A 17,813-nucleotide genomic window follows, 5' to 3' on the forward strand; every position below is an offset into this window, starting at 1 on the left:
GAAAAACACCACTATTTTTCAAATGCACTAAAAATAAGATGGATTAATAAATGGAAGGATGATTGTATGCTAAAATGTTAGTGGCAGAACCTAGGGAGTAGCTACACAGGTGTTCACTGTAAAATTCATTCAACTTCGTATCTGAGTAATTTCGTAACAAAATTTGGAGAAGAAAACAGTGACACCACAGGACTTCTGCTTCTAGCAGAGTAATAGTGATCAGATTTACCTTTCAGTCATAAACGAGAAAACTGGACAACAGGCAGTATACGACTGAGAAACAAATGGGGTGGTCTCTAAGACTGCCCTGGTTTTCTGCCTGGAAGTACATTCTAGACTGCAGGGCAGGGAGAAGGATCTGAAGCACAGCACAATAGCTTCACTGAATTGAGGAAGCAAATTCTCCCTAGATCAGAATTCAGAGACTAAGGAAACTGAAAATTGCAAGGCAGAATTCTTGAGAGGAGGAAGCTTTACAGAAAGAGCCCCAGAAATCTTCATTAGATCCCCGAGTGTGTGCTAAATATTAAAAGGTGCACGTATAGGGTGAAACTATCAGGCCAGGCAAGAGCAACTAGGCAGCTGTGAACTGAAATGGTTTCCACAGCTAACACAAGTCTGGGAGGCTTTTAAACTGTGACCAAAGTTGCATAGAGAATTCAAGAGAGAAGATCCTGCTTTAGTTGTGCAGTCAAACTACTAAGTCAGCCAACTCCTCACCAACCTAACAAATGACAAGGAATTTACTTGCCAGCAAAACAAAGCCTCTTTAAAGGAAGATAGCACAATCCACATGCTACAAGCAGGGAAAATTATTAATTGGATTTTTGGCTTAAAACATAAATAAAACATTGTTAGATATGCCAAGAGGCAAGAAAATAATACTATAGGTATACAATTTTTAAAAGAAAGTAGGCTGTGGGAAACTAAGGGATAAATAAAGTTTTCTCAACAAATAAATCACATAGTATGGATAGCTTATATCAAACCAACACTCTAACTGGAAAAGCCAGATTTAAAACACACACACACACTCTCTCTCTCTCTCTCTCAAAACGTAAGAAAAATGCTGACATAATGACAATATTGAGAGCCAAGATTCCAGAGAGGAAAAGAAGCTGGCCAACATAGTGAAAACCCGTCTCTACTAAAAATACAAAAATTAGCTGGGCATGGTGGCAGTGTCTGTAATCTCAGCTACTTGCTGAGGCAGAAGAATCACTTGAACCTGGGAGACGGAGGTTTCAGTAAGCCAAGGATTGTGCCACTGCACTCCAGCCTGGGCAACAGAGCGAGACTCCATCTTGAAAAAAAAAGAAAAAAGAAAAAAAAAAACGAGCAGAGCTTTTGGTGGTCTTACAGGGCTGAATGGATAATACTAGAGACTTGAAATGTCAAATTATCAATAAAAAGAGAGGACAGGGAACTAAGCATGACAAGTACCCACTCTCCCAAAGAAAACGCTGAAGCTGTGAATGGTAGGAGGCTACGAAGCTAAGCGGAAAGTCTCTGAAAAGGACAGAGAGCTTCTGGCAGTCTTGTTGTTGAGGAGACTAGAATTAGATTTCAGGAAATGCTAAGAAGAGGAAAGGAGGCTGGGCTTGGTGGCTGATGCCTGTAATCACAGCACTTTGGGAGGCCAAGGCGGGCAGATCACCTAAGGTCAGGAGTTCGAAACCAGCCTGGCCAACATGGTGAAACCCCGCCTCTACCAAAACTACAATAATTAGCTGGGCATGGAAGCATGTGCCTGTAGTCCCAGCTACTTGGGAAGCTGAGGCAGGAAGGAGAATCATATGAGCCCAGGAAGCAGACGTCGCAGTGAGCCGAGGTCATGCCACTGCACTGCAGACTGGGTGACAAAGCAAGGCGAGGCTCCGACTCAAAAAGAGAGAGAGAGAGAGAGAGAAAGAGAGAGAGAGAGAGAGAGAGAGAGAGAGAGAAGGAAACTGATCAACACTTGTTCTCAGCTGGAACTAAGAGAGAAACAGGAAAAAAAAAAAAAAAAAAAGTTATTGTTTTGAGACAGAGTCTAGTTCTGTCACCCAGACTGGATGCAGTAACTTGATCTTGGCTCAGTGCAACCTCCACCTCCCAGATTCAAACCATTCTCCTGCCTCACCACCTGTGTAGCTGCCAACACAGCTGGTTAATTTTTTTTTTTTTTTTTTTTTTTTTTTTAGATTAAAGATTGGGCCCCCTCCCCCCCAGCCTGGTGCCGGGGGGACACTCCATGTGGGTGGGGCGGGGGGGGGGGGGGGGGGCGGGAACAAAAAACAAACAACAGCAAAACACAAAAAATCAGCCTGTGCAACAGTGAGACCTCCATCTCAATAAAATAATAAAATAGATAAAAGACTTGATACATGAAGAAATTCCTGTGTTCCCTTAATTAATACTGTAATGCTATCAATTCTCTTTGAAGGGACTCCCAAGAAATACTCAATTTAATACTTATGAAGGAATTAATACCAAAGTAAAATATTCACCATTTTCTGTTAATCATAGCATATTTGTCCAAAACACTAAAAAAATCCTTTTGGCTCAAGGACAAGTTATAATTATTTGATTTTGCTTTGCATTTGATATTTGTTATTTAACTCATCCACTGTTAACATTTGGAAAGATTTTCATAGGTCTGGCAACTCTATCAAAATCAAGCGTATCCCACAACTGGCTCTTGAAGATCCATCAGAGTGAAGAAACAAAACATGTAAGCTTCTATTTTATCTCAGTCTTTCAAAATTTATTTTGTATGTGTCTTATAATATATATATAAAACATCCTCATAACTGTTAAGAGGTAACTATTCTAAGCACAGAGTGATTTGAGTATTCTTTTAGTAGCTTTATGTCCTAAGGTACTACAATTTTCTACATGGCATGCTTGCTCCCTTCCAAATGTCTAACTAGTATTAAAAAGTTGGGCCTCCAAGGTCTATCGCACTCTGTCAAGGAAGAACTTACCAAATTATTAACTTTTAATACTGACTCATACTAACTCTAGTTCATTAGTCCTCAACCATGGTGTCATGAAACTGGATTTAAATAGGTGGAATCAAAATTAGGAAGCCTAGAATTATATATTAACACCTTTATCTACCCTGATGTCTACAGAAAACCTGGTCATAGCCATAAGAGAATGCCCTGTACAAAAATGCCACTCTTCAAGTGTGATACAATGGGAAGAAGAGGAGGATTACTCGGAATTCTACGGAAGCCAGCTTTAAAATTTAGCTCACAGCAATCTCCCTAAGATAACACGGACTACAAAATTCTAAAATGATGCCATAACATTGCCAATTTGTTAGGAAATGCTACTTTTTAAAAAATTGAAAAGAAATGCTATTGAGGGCAATAAAAAAATTTCAAGGGTATGTCAGTAATACATGTAGCCATTATTTATTCTACTGGTTATTAGTACAAAAAAACCCAGCCTTTTCAACCATTCATTTCCAAACACTGATGGTTTCCACTGCCAGACTATACACAGGTGTCTAATGGTCCACAGTAAATTGAGAATGAGAATACAGTAAATTATTAATAAAACTACATTCCTTTCCTTTTTTAAAAACAATACTATTTGTCTTATGGTTTAATTATAAACATAATTTCACTTAACAAATAAAAAGCAACCCTATTTTAAAATTGGCTGGTACCTATTTTAATAACTTTATTGATCTGAAATCTTAGTATGCTTAGGTTAAGTTATAAACACCTACTTCACTTAGGCACTGGGCCAGGAAAAGAACATAATGGCATATATTATAAGCACTTTCTACTGGAGTGCTTCTTCATTCACTTAATTACTAACGTCTACCATACTAGACCCCCAGTAAATAGCAATATAAGCGATTCAGTAATTACAACTAGTAATTCCATCATTTTATAATAAAATCATGATTTAGGAAGTACTCCATGTTCTCGATGAGCCTTACTCTGATATTCACTTGACATACCCTAGTGATTATTCCTTAGATTACATTTAAAATATTCCACCTTCAGAGTTGTAGAGGCCTTACACTATTATATCCTCCAGCATTACTACTGTTAGTCTGTCTTTCCACCTCCAGTCTCTTGTGCCAATCCATCCCAAACATAATAGTTACTGATTGGCCGGGCGTGGTGGCTCATGCCTGTAATCCCAGCACTTTGGGAGGCCAAGGTGGGCAGATCAGCTGAAGTCAGGAGTTCGACATGGTGAAACCTTGTCTCTACTAAAAATACAAGTATTAGCCAGGCGTGGTGGTGGATGCCTGTAATCCCAGCTACTCAGGAGGCTGAGGCAGGAAAATTCCTTGAACCCAGGAGGCGGAGGCTGCGGTGAGCTGAGATCGTGCCATCGCACTCCAGGCTGAGTGACACAGCAAGACTCCGACTTAAAAAAAAAAAAAAAAAAAAAGTTACAGATTTACCTCCCCTAAAATAGCTTATGACACTTCTCCGTTCAAAACATTAAAACTTACAGACTGAAACCCAAATCAACAGTTTGGGAATTCAAGGCTTCCTATTATTTACTGATAGATCTCATTTCTGTTTATTCCCAACAAGTTTAACTTACTGAACTCTTTGTTTTAGTCATTGATTTTAAGAAGTACAAGTGATACAACATAGCAGCTCCCCCCTCTTTTTTTTTTTTTAAAAAAAAAAAGAGGGAGTCTTGCTCTGTCACCAGGCTGGAATGCTGTGGCAAGATCTCAGCTCACTGCAACCTCCAACTTCTTGGTTCAAGCCTCAGCCTCTCGAGTAGCTGGGATTACAGGCACGTGCCACCATGCCCAGCTAATTTTTGTATTTTTAGTAGAGATGGGGTTTCATCATGTTGGCCAGGGTGGTCTCAATCTTCTGACCTCGCGATCCGCCCACCTTGGCCTCCCAAAGTGCTGGGATTACAGGCATGAGCCACCGCGCCTGGCCAACCTTTTTAAGGGCAAAAGAGTTACTGCAGTAAATGTGCATCTCAATTTTAAGATATATTCCAGCCACAATTCAACTAAGCTGACAGCCCTTTAAAAACATAGTAATTGGGCTGGGTGCAGTGGCTCACGCCTGTAATCCCAGCACTTTGGGAGGCCGAGGCGGGCGAAATCCCCTGAGGTCAGGAGTTTGAGACCAGCCTGGCCAACGTGGTGAAACCCTGTTGCTACTAAAAATACAACAATTAGCTAAGTGTGGTGGTGCATGCCTGTCTGTAATCTCAGCTACTCAGGAGGCTGAGGCAGGAGAATTGCTTGAACCTGGGAGGTGGAGGTTGCAGTGAGCCAAGATCGCGCCACTGCACTCTAGCCTGAGCAACAGGGAGACTCCACCAAAACACACACACACAAAACACAGTAACTGGGCCGGGTGCAGTGGCTCATGCCTATAATCCCAGCACTTTGGGAGGCCGAGGCAGGTGGATCACTTGAGGTCAGGAGTTCGAGACCAGCCTGGCCAACATGGTGAAACCTCGTCTCTACTAAAAATGCAAAATATAGCTGGGCATGGTGGTGTATGCCTGTAACCCCAGCTACTAGGGAGAATGAGGCAGGAGAATCGCTTGAACCCGGGAGAAGGAGGTTGCAGTGAGACGAGATCGCGCCATTGCACTCCGGCCTAAGCAACAGAGCAAGACTCCACCTCAAAGAAAAAACAAAAAAAACTGAATGAGTTCCCTCAAGTGTGTTTTATATTTGGTTCTGGAATGCAGTAGAGATCATTTAAGATGTAGGTAAAGAAAAAATATTAATCACTTGTTTTGTGTGTTCTGTACTCACAATAAATGTGAACTGTCATGTAACAGTATTAGAACATAATTTACATGTTAACTTCTTTACTCTGTCATTAGAAAGTAAGCTCCATGAAGGTAAGGGCTTTGTTTTGCTTACTAACGCAACCTGGCTGCCCTGAATAATACGGTGGGCACTCAAAAATGCTCTTGAATAAATCTGCCTGGAAAACCGAGCAATTCAAGGTGACAGAAGGCAAGATGGTTGCTCATCAGCAAATACCACTGAGGTCATGTCGTGAGCAAGGAGCCATGTGAGACACAGAAAGCAACCTAGTCAGAAGGAATGGTGTGTGTCTCCAACTCTGGCAGAACTCCAGCTTTCTGCTAGATCTAGTACATGGTCTATTTCCCAAAGTAAACTAATTTCTCTGTCTTATTTTTCATGCAGCTTAATTTTGTGTCAGGATGATTCTGTTTTAGAAACTGGCATTGGAACAAAAGGATATTTAGTTTTATGCCTATCCCTTGCCTAAGCTACCTTTTATAAGTACATTCAAAGCTACATTTGTTCTTAGGCATCGATCAAAAGAAGGTTTGCTACTTCACATATTAAAAAACGAAATCCAGGAGGGCACCACATACTTCAGAAAATTTTTATACGACTCCTAGATGTCATGCCACAGTGGCTGGTAAACTGCCAAAACAGAGGAAGGGTGCTTTATTTTCATGTGGTGTTTTGTTTTTTGTTGTTGTTGTTTTTTTTTAATGTAAAAGCATTCTGTGTTAAATTCATCAAGGAATTGACAAAAAGCTACTTTCCTACACTTGACAGTAATATGTTTTCTGACATTCCTGTTATCGATTCCTCTGAAAATCATTTAGACATATACGACTATTAGTTTAAAAAAAAAAAAAACTGAGACTGAAATGCCAACATGAAAACCCTGCCAAATCCTTTACTCTTTTCTATTTCTGCCATTTTGATATTTCAAGTAGAGTCCAAGGAATAGACAGGAAGAAATGGTATCGCCTGACAGTCAATTCTAACAATTCTTTCCTTTAAGGAGAACATGGCAAAATTACACAGTACAACTGCATACAAGAACCAAACAAGGAAAGTACGGAAAATTCACCACGCAAATACTAATTGTTCAGCAATTCTCTCATCTCCCTTGTCATTAGCAAATACGTTGCTAGTGGCTCCCTTAAGAAAAATTCCCATTCTCTGTTCTCCTTTACAGCAACGTTCTTTGAAAGTGTTATCTACAATCGTTCCCTCAATTCCTTCTGTGGCTTTCTCTCCTGAATCCACTCCAACCAAGCTTTCATTCACCCTTCTCCCTCTACCAAAACTACTCACCAATGTCTGCAACAACCCCGCCCCACTAAATTCAATGGTCTCAATTCTCAGTCTTCATCTTACCGATCCCATCTGTAGCAACTGTCACACACAATCCAATCCCTCCTCCTCCTTCTCCGAAACGCTTTCTCCACTTGCCTTTCACATACCACACTCTCTTCATGCCACACTCTCTTGGTTTTTCTTCTACTTTATTGGTCACTCCCTTCCCAATCCTTTCTTCATCTTTCATAGGAATGAGGAGGAATACCTAAGCTCTGGAATACCTCAAAGGACTAATCTGTATACTTCTTCTCTATCTGAGCTCTCCAGCACTCTCTATCCCCCTCTACTGCATTTCTCTCTCCAGGATTTTTTTTTTTTCAGATGGAGTCTCACTTTATCATCCAGGCTAGAGTGCAGTGGCGCGACCATGGCTCACTGCAGTGTCAACCTGGTGGGCTCAAATGATCCTCCCGCCTCAGCCTCCTGAGCAGGTGGACTACAGGCACTCGCTACCACAGCTGGCTTTCTGTTTTTTTAGACATGGGGTCTCATTATGTTGCCCAGACTGGTCTCAAACTCCTGAACTCAAGTGATCCTCCTTCCTCGGCCTTCCAAAGTGCCAGGATTACAGGTAGGAGCCATTGTGCCTAGCCTCTCTCCAAGATTTAATGCTATAGGACACACTGCAGAGTTAATGTATTTTCTTTCTCTTAACAACGAGAACATTTCACAGGGTAAGCAGTTTTGCCTGTTTTGTTTAGTGTTGTATACCCAGTGACTAGACAGATTTAGCTCGTTGCAGGAAGCCAATAAATATTTGTTGAAAGAATGAATGAACAACAAAAATGGTAACAGTAACAGCCACTTTGTACTAGGAACTTACCAACCAGACATTCCAATAAGCATGTTACATACATTTCACTTAATCCTCAAACAACCCTATGAGATCTCTGAGGCTTTGGAGAGGAGTGGAAATCGGGGTGGTTAACATGCACCAAATTACCAAACTACTAAGTGGTAGTACCATGATTCAAACCCAAGTTTATCATCTTCAAAGATAATGCTCTTAATTCCTGCACAGTACCATTTTACTGAGTATTATTATTTCATTAGTTGTGGAATAAAGTCAACTGCTATTTGAAGAGTCAGCAATCTAAAATTCCCTGCAGTTGTGAATTAATCTCCATTTCCTTTGTGAAGACAAACTTTTTTTTAGTAACATCAATTTAAAAACTTTAGTGAAGATTCCTTTTTTTTTCTGAAGCAGGGTCTCACTCTGTCACCCAAGCTTAAGTACAGTGGCACAAATACAGTTCAAAGCAGCCTCAACCTTATGGGTTCAAGCAATCCTTCTGCCTCAGCCTCGTGAGTAGCTGGGACTACAGATGTGCACCACCATGCTTAATTTTTAAATATTTTGTAGAGATGAAGGTCTCACTATATTGCCCAGGCTGGTATTCAATTCCTAGGCTCAAGTGATCCTCCCAAAGTGCTGGGATCACAGGCATGAGCCGCTGCACATGGCCAAGATTCTTTTTTAGGTCAAAGGATTCTATACTGCCATTTTCAGTGGTAACAATGAAGGTGAGAGGGCACACTATTCTCCTTCAAAGTGTTAATGGCAGTTCTTAAACTTTCAATCTCTCCCACTTCTATTAAAAAGCTCAAGACAGTGGTTTTCAAAACTAGCTGCAGAGTCACCTAGGAGCTTTGTGTTTTCTGAAAACAAGATTCCAACACCCAACTCCAGAGCAAACAGGGCCCAGAAACCCAGCATTTTATAAAGCTCCCCAGAAGACCTTCGTGGTTAGTCAAGTTTAGAAAACACCAAAGTTGGCAAGAGACTAACTCTCTATCTGAGCATCTGGCTCACTGCTTGACAATGACCAACTCTCTCATCTGTACCGACCTTCTTGGAAAGAGGAACAATGCTGTTGGGTCGAACAAGCCTCCGTTTCTTACAGCTCAGTACAGGACGTGTCCGGGCTGCCACACAGGTGCCATCAGATGATGAAGAGACTAGATTCAGTCGTTGCTTTTTATGTAATTGTTCCTCAGCATCAGAGCTGTCACCTGGAATGTGGTCTGCCAAGACAGGCTGAAGACTATACAAGGGGAAGGAAGAGTATTCTCAGAACACACAAATAAACAAAATAAATAAACAACAACAACAACAAGAAAACACAAACAAAGCCTCTTATACTGGTTCAACCTCTATTTGCTAATGTTCAGACACAAAGAAGCATTCTAGAGCAGAAGCAGGTCTCCTCCTGATGTCTGCTAATCTACCTGTGTGCGCTTATGTTTAAGGCTCTTGGTGCACATTAACTACATCATGTATGAAAGGCAAAAAAAGTCAGTAAATAAACTCAAGTTCTAGTGATTGAGTTCTCCTCTACAACAAACACATGAGTAAATAAAGTCTAGAGAACTACAACTGGTTAGAAAATGATGAATTTTGCAAATGTTAATGGGCTTCCTTAGGATCAGTTCTATGAATCTTGAATTTTAGGGGTGTTGTACACATCATTCACTTGTATAGGATCTCCCTGAATATTTGTTTTTTCTCCCTTGAATCTTAATAAATATAGATTTACAAATATAGCCTTTGGAGATCTAATCTGTCCTAGAGCAGAGGAGGTTAATATAAACACTTCCGAGGAATTCCTGTAAGATTAAAACAATAATAATTCACAATAACTGTAGTGTCTTTTATTTTACTCCATGCCCACTCCATTTTAGTAGGTAAAAGGAAAATACACAATTAATTAAAACACATTGCTTCATTATACAGTGAAGATTAAAAATGTTACTAAGTGATAAGGCTTCCGCTTCTTTAAACCAGGGTCAGTCCTGGCTAGCTAAAGAAAACTAAGAGCTCCAAAACACCTTTACAAGTCTAAGAGTAGGAAGTAGAAGAGCTAAAACTTACGTGTTAATAACTCCATTGACAGGTCTGAGTGCTCCACATGATTTGGTAGACAGTGACTCTGAAACATGACCAATAATAGGGGGACCATGGTTTTCCAATGGCTGAGAAAAAGACTCAATCTGAATAAGAAAAAGGAAAAAAAAAAATTAACATGAACCCAACAGCACCCCTGCTTGAAAAGCACCACCACTTCATTTGCACAAAGCACCTAAAACTTCTGATGACCAATTTGAAAACCAAAACTTGAATGACTGAGGAAAAAGAAAAGAAGAGAATCAGTGGCCAGGTATGGTGGCTCACAACTATAATTGCAGCACTTTGGGAGGCCAAGGCAGGAGGATCGCTTGAGACCAGGAGTTTTGAGACCAGCCTGGGCAACACAGTGAGAGACAGAGAGAGACGAGAGAGAGACAGAGAAAGACGAGAGAGAGAGAGAGAGAGAGAGAGAGAAGGAGAATATGACATTAGCTTTGCTTTGGGGGAAAAAGGGATGAAGAATCCAAATGTACAGACTAAAAGTAAGTACCTATTGACAGGAAAATGACCTCAACAATTCTATGGAACGGAAGCTTAGCAAAACAATTACATAGTAACATAAGCCTTCAACTAATGATCAAGAAGGATATACTAACATCAGTATCAAGATGACTAAGAGGAAATTTAAATGTAGTCAGTATCTGCTTAACTCTAACAAAGTATACTAGAAGCTTGTTTTCTAAAAACCATGCTTTGTTTAAAAATACACACACAGACCGGGGATGGTGGTTCATGACTGTAATCCTGGCATTTTGAGAGGCCAAGGTAGGAGGATCTCTTGAGTCCAGGAGTTTAAGACCAGTCTGGGCAACATGACAAAACCCCAACTCTACAAAAAAATAAAAAATTAGCCGGGCATGGTGGTGCGTGCATATAGTCCCAGCTACTCAGGAGGCTGAGGTGGGAAGAGGATCACCTGAGCCAGGAGGCAGAGGCTGCTGTGAGCCATGATCATGCCACTGTACTCCAGCCTGGGTGACAGAGTGAGACCCTGTCTCAATGAATGAATGAATAAACAAACAAATAAACACACACACACATATTTTTCCCTGACATAAAACAAAGTTAATAAAATCTCAATGAATTTAATTATCTGATGGTATCAGATACTACTGTCTTCAGAGTATTCAAATATATGTTTAGAATATAAAATGAAACAACAGATGAGAAAGAATATAAAAAGTTTGATTTGCAGTATTCAAAACAAATTATATATTTACTAGGCTCCAAAGGGATAGGAATAGTTTGAATGCCAGTCATATGGCACCTCTGAGGTATATGCAATAAAGCAACAGATGCAGCTATCCCTCAGTTCTAGCAATTGTTGAAATATCCCAGAAAGGCTGTGGGTCTTTGACTCCTTACTTTATTTTTTTGAGATGAAGTCTTGCTCTCCCACCCAAGCTGCAGTGCAGTGGCATGATATCAGCTCACCGTAGCCTCCGCCTCCCTGGTTCAAGCGATTCTCCTGCTTTGGCCTCCCTGAGTAGCTGGGATTACAGGCACACGCTACCATGCCCATGTAATTTTTGTATTTTTAGTAGACACGGGGTTTTGCCATGTTGGCCAGGCTGGTCTTGAACTTCTCACCTCAAGTGATCCGCCCTCCTTGGCCTCCCAAAATGCTGGGATTACAGGTGTCCACCACACCTAACCTGTCTCCTTACACTTGAACTGACTCTGGGGCATGCTGAAGTTCTCTTTCCTATAAAAGCTTTCAAGGTAAATATTCCTATAAATGCTTCCTATAAATGCTTTCAAGGTAAATATTTTGAGGCTGAAATTCTATTTTTCAATACTGCTGATTTTTTTTTTTTTTGTCTTTATACCCCCAAGGAGAAAACACCAAAGGACTGAACCTGAAAGTAGTCCTAGACAAGCATCAAAAAAGAACAGATTGAGGCTGGGTGTGGTGGCTCATGCCTGTAATCCCAGCACTTTGGGAGGCTGAAGCAGACAGATCACCTGAGGTCAAGAGTTTGAGACCAACCTGGCCAACATCGTAAAATCCTGTCTCTACTCAAAATACAAAATTAGCTGGGCATGGTGGCACATGTCTATAATCCTGGCTCCTCCGGGAGGCTGAGGCATGAGAATCACTTGAACCCAGGAGGTGGAGGTTGCAGTGAGTCAAAATCGCACCACTGCACTGCAGCCTGGGAGACAGAGAGACTCTGTCTCCAAAACAAAACAAAACACACACAAAAAAGCAGATTGGGGAGGTAAAGTTTTAATACAAATTATCCTAAAATACAGATGAAACTATATACACAGATTAAGTCACAGAAGTATGCTACAATGAGTGAACACTGAGAAAAGGCTGTCTTTTTTGTTGGATATCCTGTACATCTACTAAGGTATCACAAACATCTTGAACAACTGTCAATACTATCAAAATTATAGTAAATCTGGCATAGACACATTGCCTTAAGCTCTACACAGATTTCCCTTGGAAAGCAACACGGTATTAAGTAGCAAGACCTATAAGGATATTCTTATCTTCTGACAAAATATTCTAACCAATTTTTAAAAATCTACCCTAAAGGAGTAACTCAACAAACACACCCCCAAAAATCTTATTCACAAAGGTGGTCACTGCAATTATATTTATCAATAATCTAAATACACTCAATAGTTATAAGCATTTTAACTATAGTTATCAGTTGTGGTACACCAAATCAAAATATTAAAAAGAACCATAAAGGATATTTCTTCTCTTATGCAAGAAGAGATTTCAAGAGACAAAAATAATAGTTTAATACAGTTGTAGTGACTAAAAATATACATACATAGATAACAAGACAAAGAGTGTTACACTTGTAAAACTATTCTGAAATTTTCTTTACATTTTAGGTAATATTTTTTTTTTTTTTTTTTTTTTTTTTTGAGACGGAGTCTCGCGCTGTGTCACCCAGGCTGGAGTGCAGTGGCGCGATCTCGGCTCACTGCAAGCTCCGCCTCCCAGGTTCACGCCATTCTCCTGCCTCAGCCTCCGAGTAGCTGGGACTACAGGCACCCGCCACCACACCCGGCTAGTTTTTTGTATTTTTAGTAGAGACGGGGTTTCACCATGTTAGCCAGGATGGTCTCGATCTCCTGACCTCGTGATCCACCCGCCTCGGCCTCCCAAAGTGCTGGGATTACAGGCTTGAGCCACCGCGCCCGGCCGGTAATATTTTTATATTAAAAAGAAACCCCCATAAAACCAAATACCCCCTTGAATGCTAGTAAGGATTTTACTACACAGGGGAAACCTCAAAAAGACTAAACAAATATGGTATGACAAAGAACAAGAAAAATCAAAAGAATTTAAAATTCAGGTTGGCATTAACTAACAGATGTATCACTTCAGGCATGTTATAGGTTTTCTAGATTTCAGAAGTTCTGGTTTAGGTGAAAAAGTTTCCTTTCAATAGAAAAATGTTGTTTAAAAAAAAAAAACTCAAGAGTTTTTTGCTGAAATACCAATCCTTACTTCTGTTAATTTTATATTCACTTAAAATATAGCTTTCAGCATTAAATTATGGCAGTGATTTGATTTATATACCCACGTGTTCTAGAAGGCACTACGTTTAAGAAATGGGTTGACTGACTCTCCATTTGATTAAGTTTTCTCGTAGGGATTATGAGATTTAACTGCAAGGACACTTGTCAAGATAAAATGTTTCCGCTCTCTAACAAAATCTCAATTCAAAACATTTATCTTTCTTATAGAAAGTCTGAAGAAGAATATGTAAACTAAAATCACCAGTAATGTCACCATCCATATAGCTAACTACTACTGCTATAACAGTCTGTCTTGTTTCTCATGCCTGCAGGTGTATATATTTAAATACTATTCAGCTTTAATATGAATGTTATTGATTTTCTTATAAAAACCTGAATCTTCCTGGAATAATTCAGCTCCCAAATCAAAATTGAAGTCAACAGGCAGCACATTATTAACATGAAAATGTTGTAAAGAACATGAAGTATACAGAGATCAACAGCATAAACATCAGAAAGGGACTGTGGCTGGCCTGCATTCCCAGCCACACAAAAGGAAGCACTGGATATTCAGGAAGGATCTGCTTAAGATCTTGGGAAATTCTGTAATCAAGCTAATATCCAAAAGCAGGCATTTGGACACGTCCTGCAACCCATCATCAATGCAAAGAGATTAAAATATTAATCCCAATCATAGTGTTCCATTTGGAAAAAGAAAAACATAAACACATAAACATACACAATTTCACCTAGCTCCTTAAATGCCGGCGCTCTCCCTTGAGACAAAATGAACACTTCCTATCCTGCAGTCTAAAAGGCTGCAAACACAGAGGGTAGAGAAACATCAACAAACACTTCAGAAATATTAAATCCGCATAATAATTTCAGCTTCATTATTACTACTGCAGTGGTTTACATCATTAGTGTTTTTAGAAAACTAAAGCATGACTCAGATATCTGCTATCCAATACGCAACTGCAAAAAGGATGAAAGAACTTAAGACTCTACTACCTAGAAAATAGGGATTATCATTGAAACTTCCATTTGAATTTTATTTGATGTTCAGATGAACTCAGGGTTTACGCATCCCACAGCCAGAAAGAAAAGAGTAGAAAAGCTAAAGTGGTAGACAGAGTGCCTCTGTAATCCCCTCCTCTCCAAAGTAGGGCCCTAGGGGATTATCTTTTGGCGTAATCTTACAGTTACAGGTAGCAAGGAGGGTTGCTGAATTGTTTTACCCCGATTGAAACGGCCAGGTGTACAGCATAAAATTACTAACACAGTAATGAGATTCAAATTTGTTATTCACACAAAGCAGGCATCTGATTCATTACTCCACTTTCTGGGCCAGATCAAGTACGTGTGACAAAGAGGCCTTGAATGAAAAGCTAAGACTAAATAGTTTTTATGGGGGTGGTTTTTTCTAGGGTTTAAGAACCAGTGTCTACTAGATTTGTTTTACCAAAAAGTAGAGAGAGGGTTAAAGGGTAAAAACAGAGAGTCACACACTTAAAAACACACAATGAAATTAAACTCTACCTGCAAGTATGTATGTATTTTTACTTTATTCAATTAATGCCATGTCACACCTGCTTGCAATGTCATTTTTTTAAATGCATCACATTCATTTGGCTAGAAAAGTCAACAGTTCAGTTTTGGTTAGTTATTCCCTTCCCGACAAACATTAAAATGGGAAGAAAATGCTAACTGGGTGACAGGAATTTAACTTTTATTCCTGGTTTAAAATAGTTTTTGACTTTGTATGACTGATTTCATGTCTCAAGCCCACCCAGCCCCCATTTCAATGATACTGAGCATAGTTTTGCTTAAATTCACCAAAATACTGCTGGCCTATAAATAGTATACTAGCCATTTCCATTAGCTAGCACCATGGCCACAAAATTGTACTAAACAAGGAGTGGAAAGTTCTGAAAATTCCATTTTCACCAAGTTATTGCCGAGGCTTTAATTTCTGCATACGTGGGGCTATGTGCCTCACTTCCCTGCTTCTGCAGGTTGAGGATAAAAGAAAATCTATACAATTACATGAGAACAATTTTGAACCATTTTTTTAAAGTTTTAATTAGCATAATGCTGTTACAAATCCAATGGTTCCTAAACCTAAGATTCATGTTTACCAACACATGAAAATACCTATCTAGAATTTAAAGAAATATAGCAAATGCAAAAATGCATCTTAAATTCTTATTGTTCAACTTATTTATCCATAGTCCAATTTACTGTAAAAGACCTAACCTGTCAGTGTTTTCTAACACCGTGGGTCAAATATTTCTCGGTCAATATCTATCCCTTTACCTTCTACCCCAAAACCCTTGTCAGGCCAATGAACCACTCACTGTCCCTAGTGACTGCAAAACTTCAAAGAAGGGAAGAGTATTCCTGCTTAAACCAATGGAATGAAGATGTAGCTTGGACTGTGTAAAAAGAAACAGCAATAGCTTACATTTTTAGCATGCCTTTCTTCTGAGAAAGCATTAGCTCTTCACTTAATAGTACACTTGTTTTTCTCATCACTTCAGTAAAGTAGGATGAGTAAGGAAAGGGTAAAGGAGCAGGATCATTTTACAAACAGAAACTAACACACAAATAATGTGTTACTTGTTAATTGCCATAGAAGCAATGCTTTTGCTAAACAAAACCCTCCTTAACTTCAAATCTAGTATTTAAAAAAATATTTACCCAAGAAGGAGATTTTAAAAAATATATGCATGTGTCTGCTCATAGGTGCAAAAAAATACAGGAAAGATAATCCAAAACGTACTGAAATTGCTAACCTACAGGAGGTTGAATGAGAAAAGGATATAAAGAGAGAATGTATAACTTTTAGAACCACAATAATGTTTCACATACAAAAATAAAAATTAACAGTGGGAGGTGGGGGAACCAGGGAAGGCTAGAATTGGAATATTGTAGTAACAAATGAACCTAACTGTATTACAAAACAACATAACCATACTGAAAAATTTGGTGGAAGGAAATAACCTATGTAACTTCAAAAAACTGTATTTTGACTGCATAACAGTTAACATACTGCACAAAAATACTGTACTCTAGTCAGTAAATGTGTTTTTCACAGGGGTATTAGATGACAATTGTGAGACTATATGGGTACTAGGATTAAATGAGCATCAATAAGGAAGGGGGGAAGGCTGCTGTGTTGAACTGGTATGAACTTATGGTTTTTAATATATATATACAGGCAAGTAGATACAGAAATATAGATGTGTGTGTATGCATGTGTGAGCATAGATACACGTTTCCTTGCTTTGCCTTTTGAGTCATCCTAGAAGCAGTGACACTTACGAAGTAACAATGAGCACTACTAGTACTCAGATTTTAGTTTATAATAAAAGGAACCTGAGCTGGAGTAGGCAAAATACAAGAGTAACCTGGAACATCTAGTAGCAGAAAGTATTTCAAAATATAAGCAGTACATGCTAAAAGGACACAGGAGCCAATCTGAAAGAGCGCCCAGTACCCAAAATTGAGGTAACTGGAGCGACTGTATAACAGTAATAGGTTATAATCTATTAAATAAAATTAATATCCATGGGTGCATCCTGATATTAACAACTGAGTGAATGAATGAGTAAATAAATGAGGGGGGAAGACACCTCTTCCAAACAGAATTCCATTTAATACAGGTAGGAAATAGAACAATCACCCTTCAGTAAACAACACAGCAATAACTGCTGTAGGAAAAAGTCATCAGTGAACAATAAAATTATGGGTGAAAATATAATGAGCAACAGAATATTTACATAGTGTCTCCCTATAAGGCAGTCATTTATTCCAGCTGGGCAAAATGGCAAAACCCTGTCACAACAAAAAACATAAAAATTTGCCATGGTGGCACATGCCTGTGATCCCAGTTACTTGGGAGGCTGAGAGATGGGAGGACAGCTGAGCCAGGGAGGTGAAGGCTGGAGTGGTGACCACGACATTGCACTCCAGCCTGGGTGACAGAGTAAGACCCTATCTCTAAATAAATAAATCTATTGTCGTTTATTACAAAGGGGAAAACGCTGATTTTACAGAGGAGAAACCTGTCAGGCACCACCTTAACCAAGGGAACAAACCTATCATCACTATTAGAAACACAAGTCAACATCATGAACCCTCTGTAGTGTAGTGAAGAGTACAGTGTCTTCTGTGGCATTCCTGTAAAACAATGCGTAACCTCTAGTAATGAGAAAACACCAAAAAACACCAATTTGTGGAACGCTATACAAAATAACCGACCAGAAATTTTGTATCCAAGTAACAGAAGACAAAAACTGAGAA

General features: G+C 39.4%; 1 protein-coding gene across 4 annotated transcripts in view; it reads right to left on the reverse strand.

Moving 5' to 3' along the window:
• KANSL1 (KAT8 regulatory NSL complex subunit 1) overlaps nt 1–17,813 on the reverse strand; it is a 198,526-nt gene that overhangs the window by 26,223 nt on the left and 154,490 nt on the right. For all 4 annotated transcript variants that reach the window (XM_025362219.1, XM_025362218.1, XM_025362215.1 and 1 more), the window contains 2 exons: nt 9,987–10,105; nt 8,964–9,159 (listed from right to left, as the gene is read on the reverse strand). In XM_025362219.1, coding sequence (XP_025218004.1) covers nt 8,964–9,159; nt 9,987–10,105 — 315 coding nt within the window. The remainder of the gene's footprint in view (nt 1–8,963; nt 9,160–9,986; nt 10,106–17,813) is intronic.

The sequence above is a fragment of the Theropithecus gelada genome, chromosome 16 (genome assembly GCF_003255815.1).
Source record: "Theropithecus gelada isolate Dixy chromosome 16, Tgel_1.0, whole genome shotgun sequence".
NCBI lineage: Eukaryota > Metazoa > Chordata > Mammalia > Primates > Cercopithecidae > Theropithecus > Theropithecus gelada.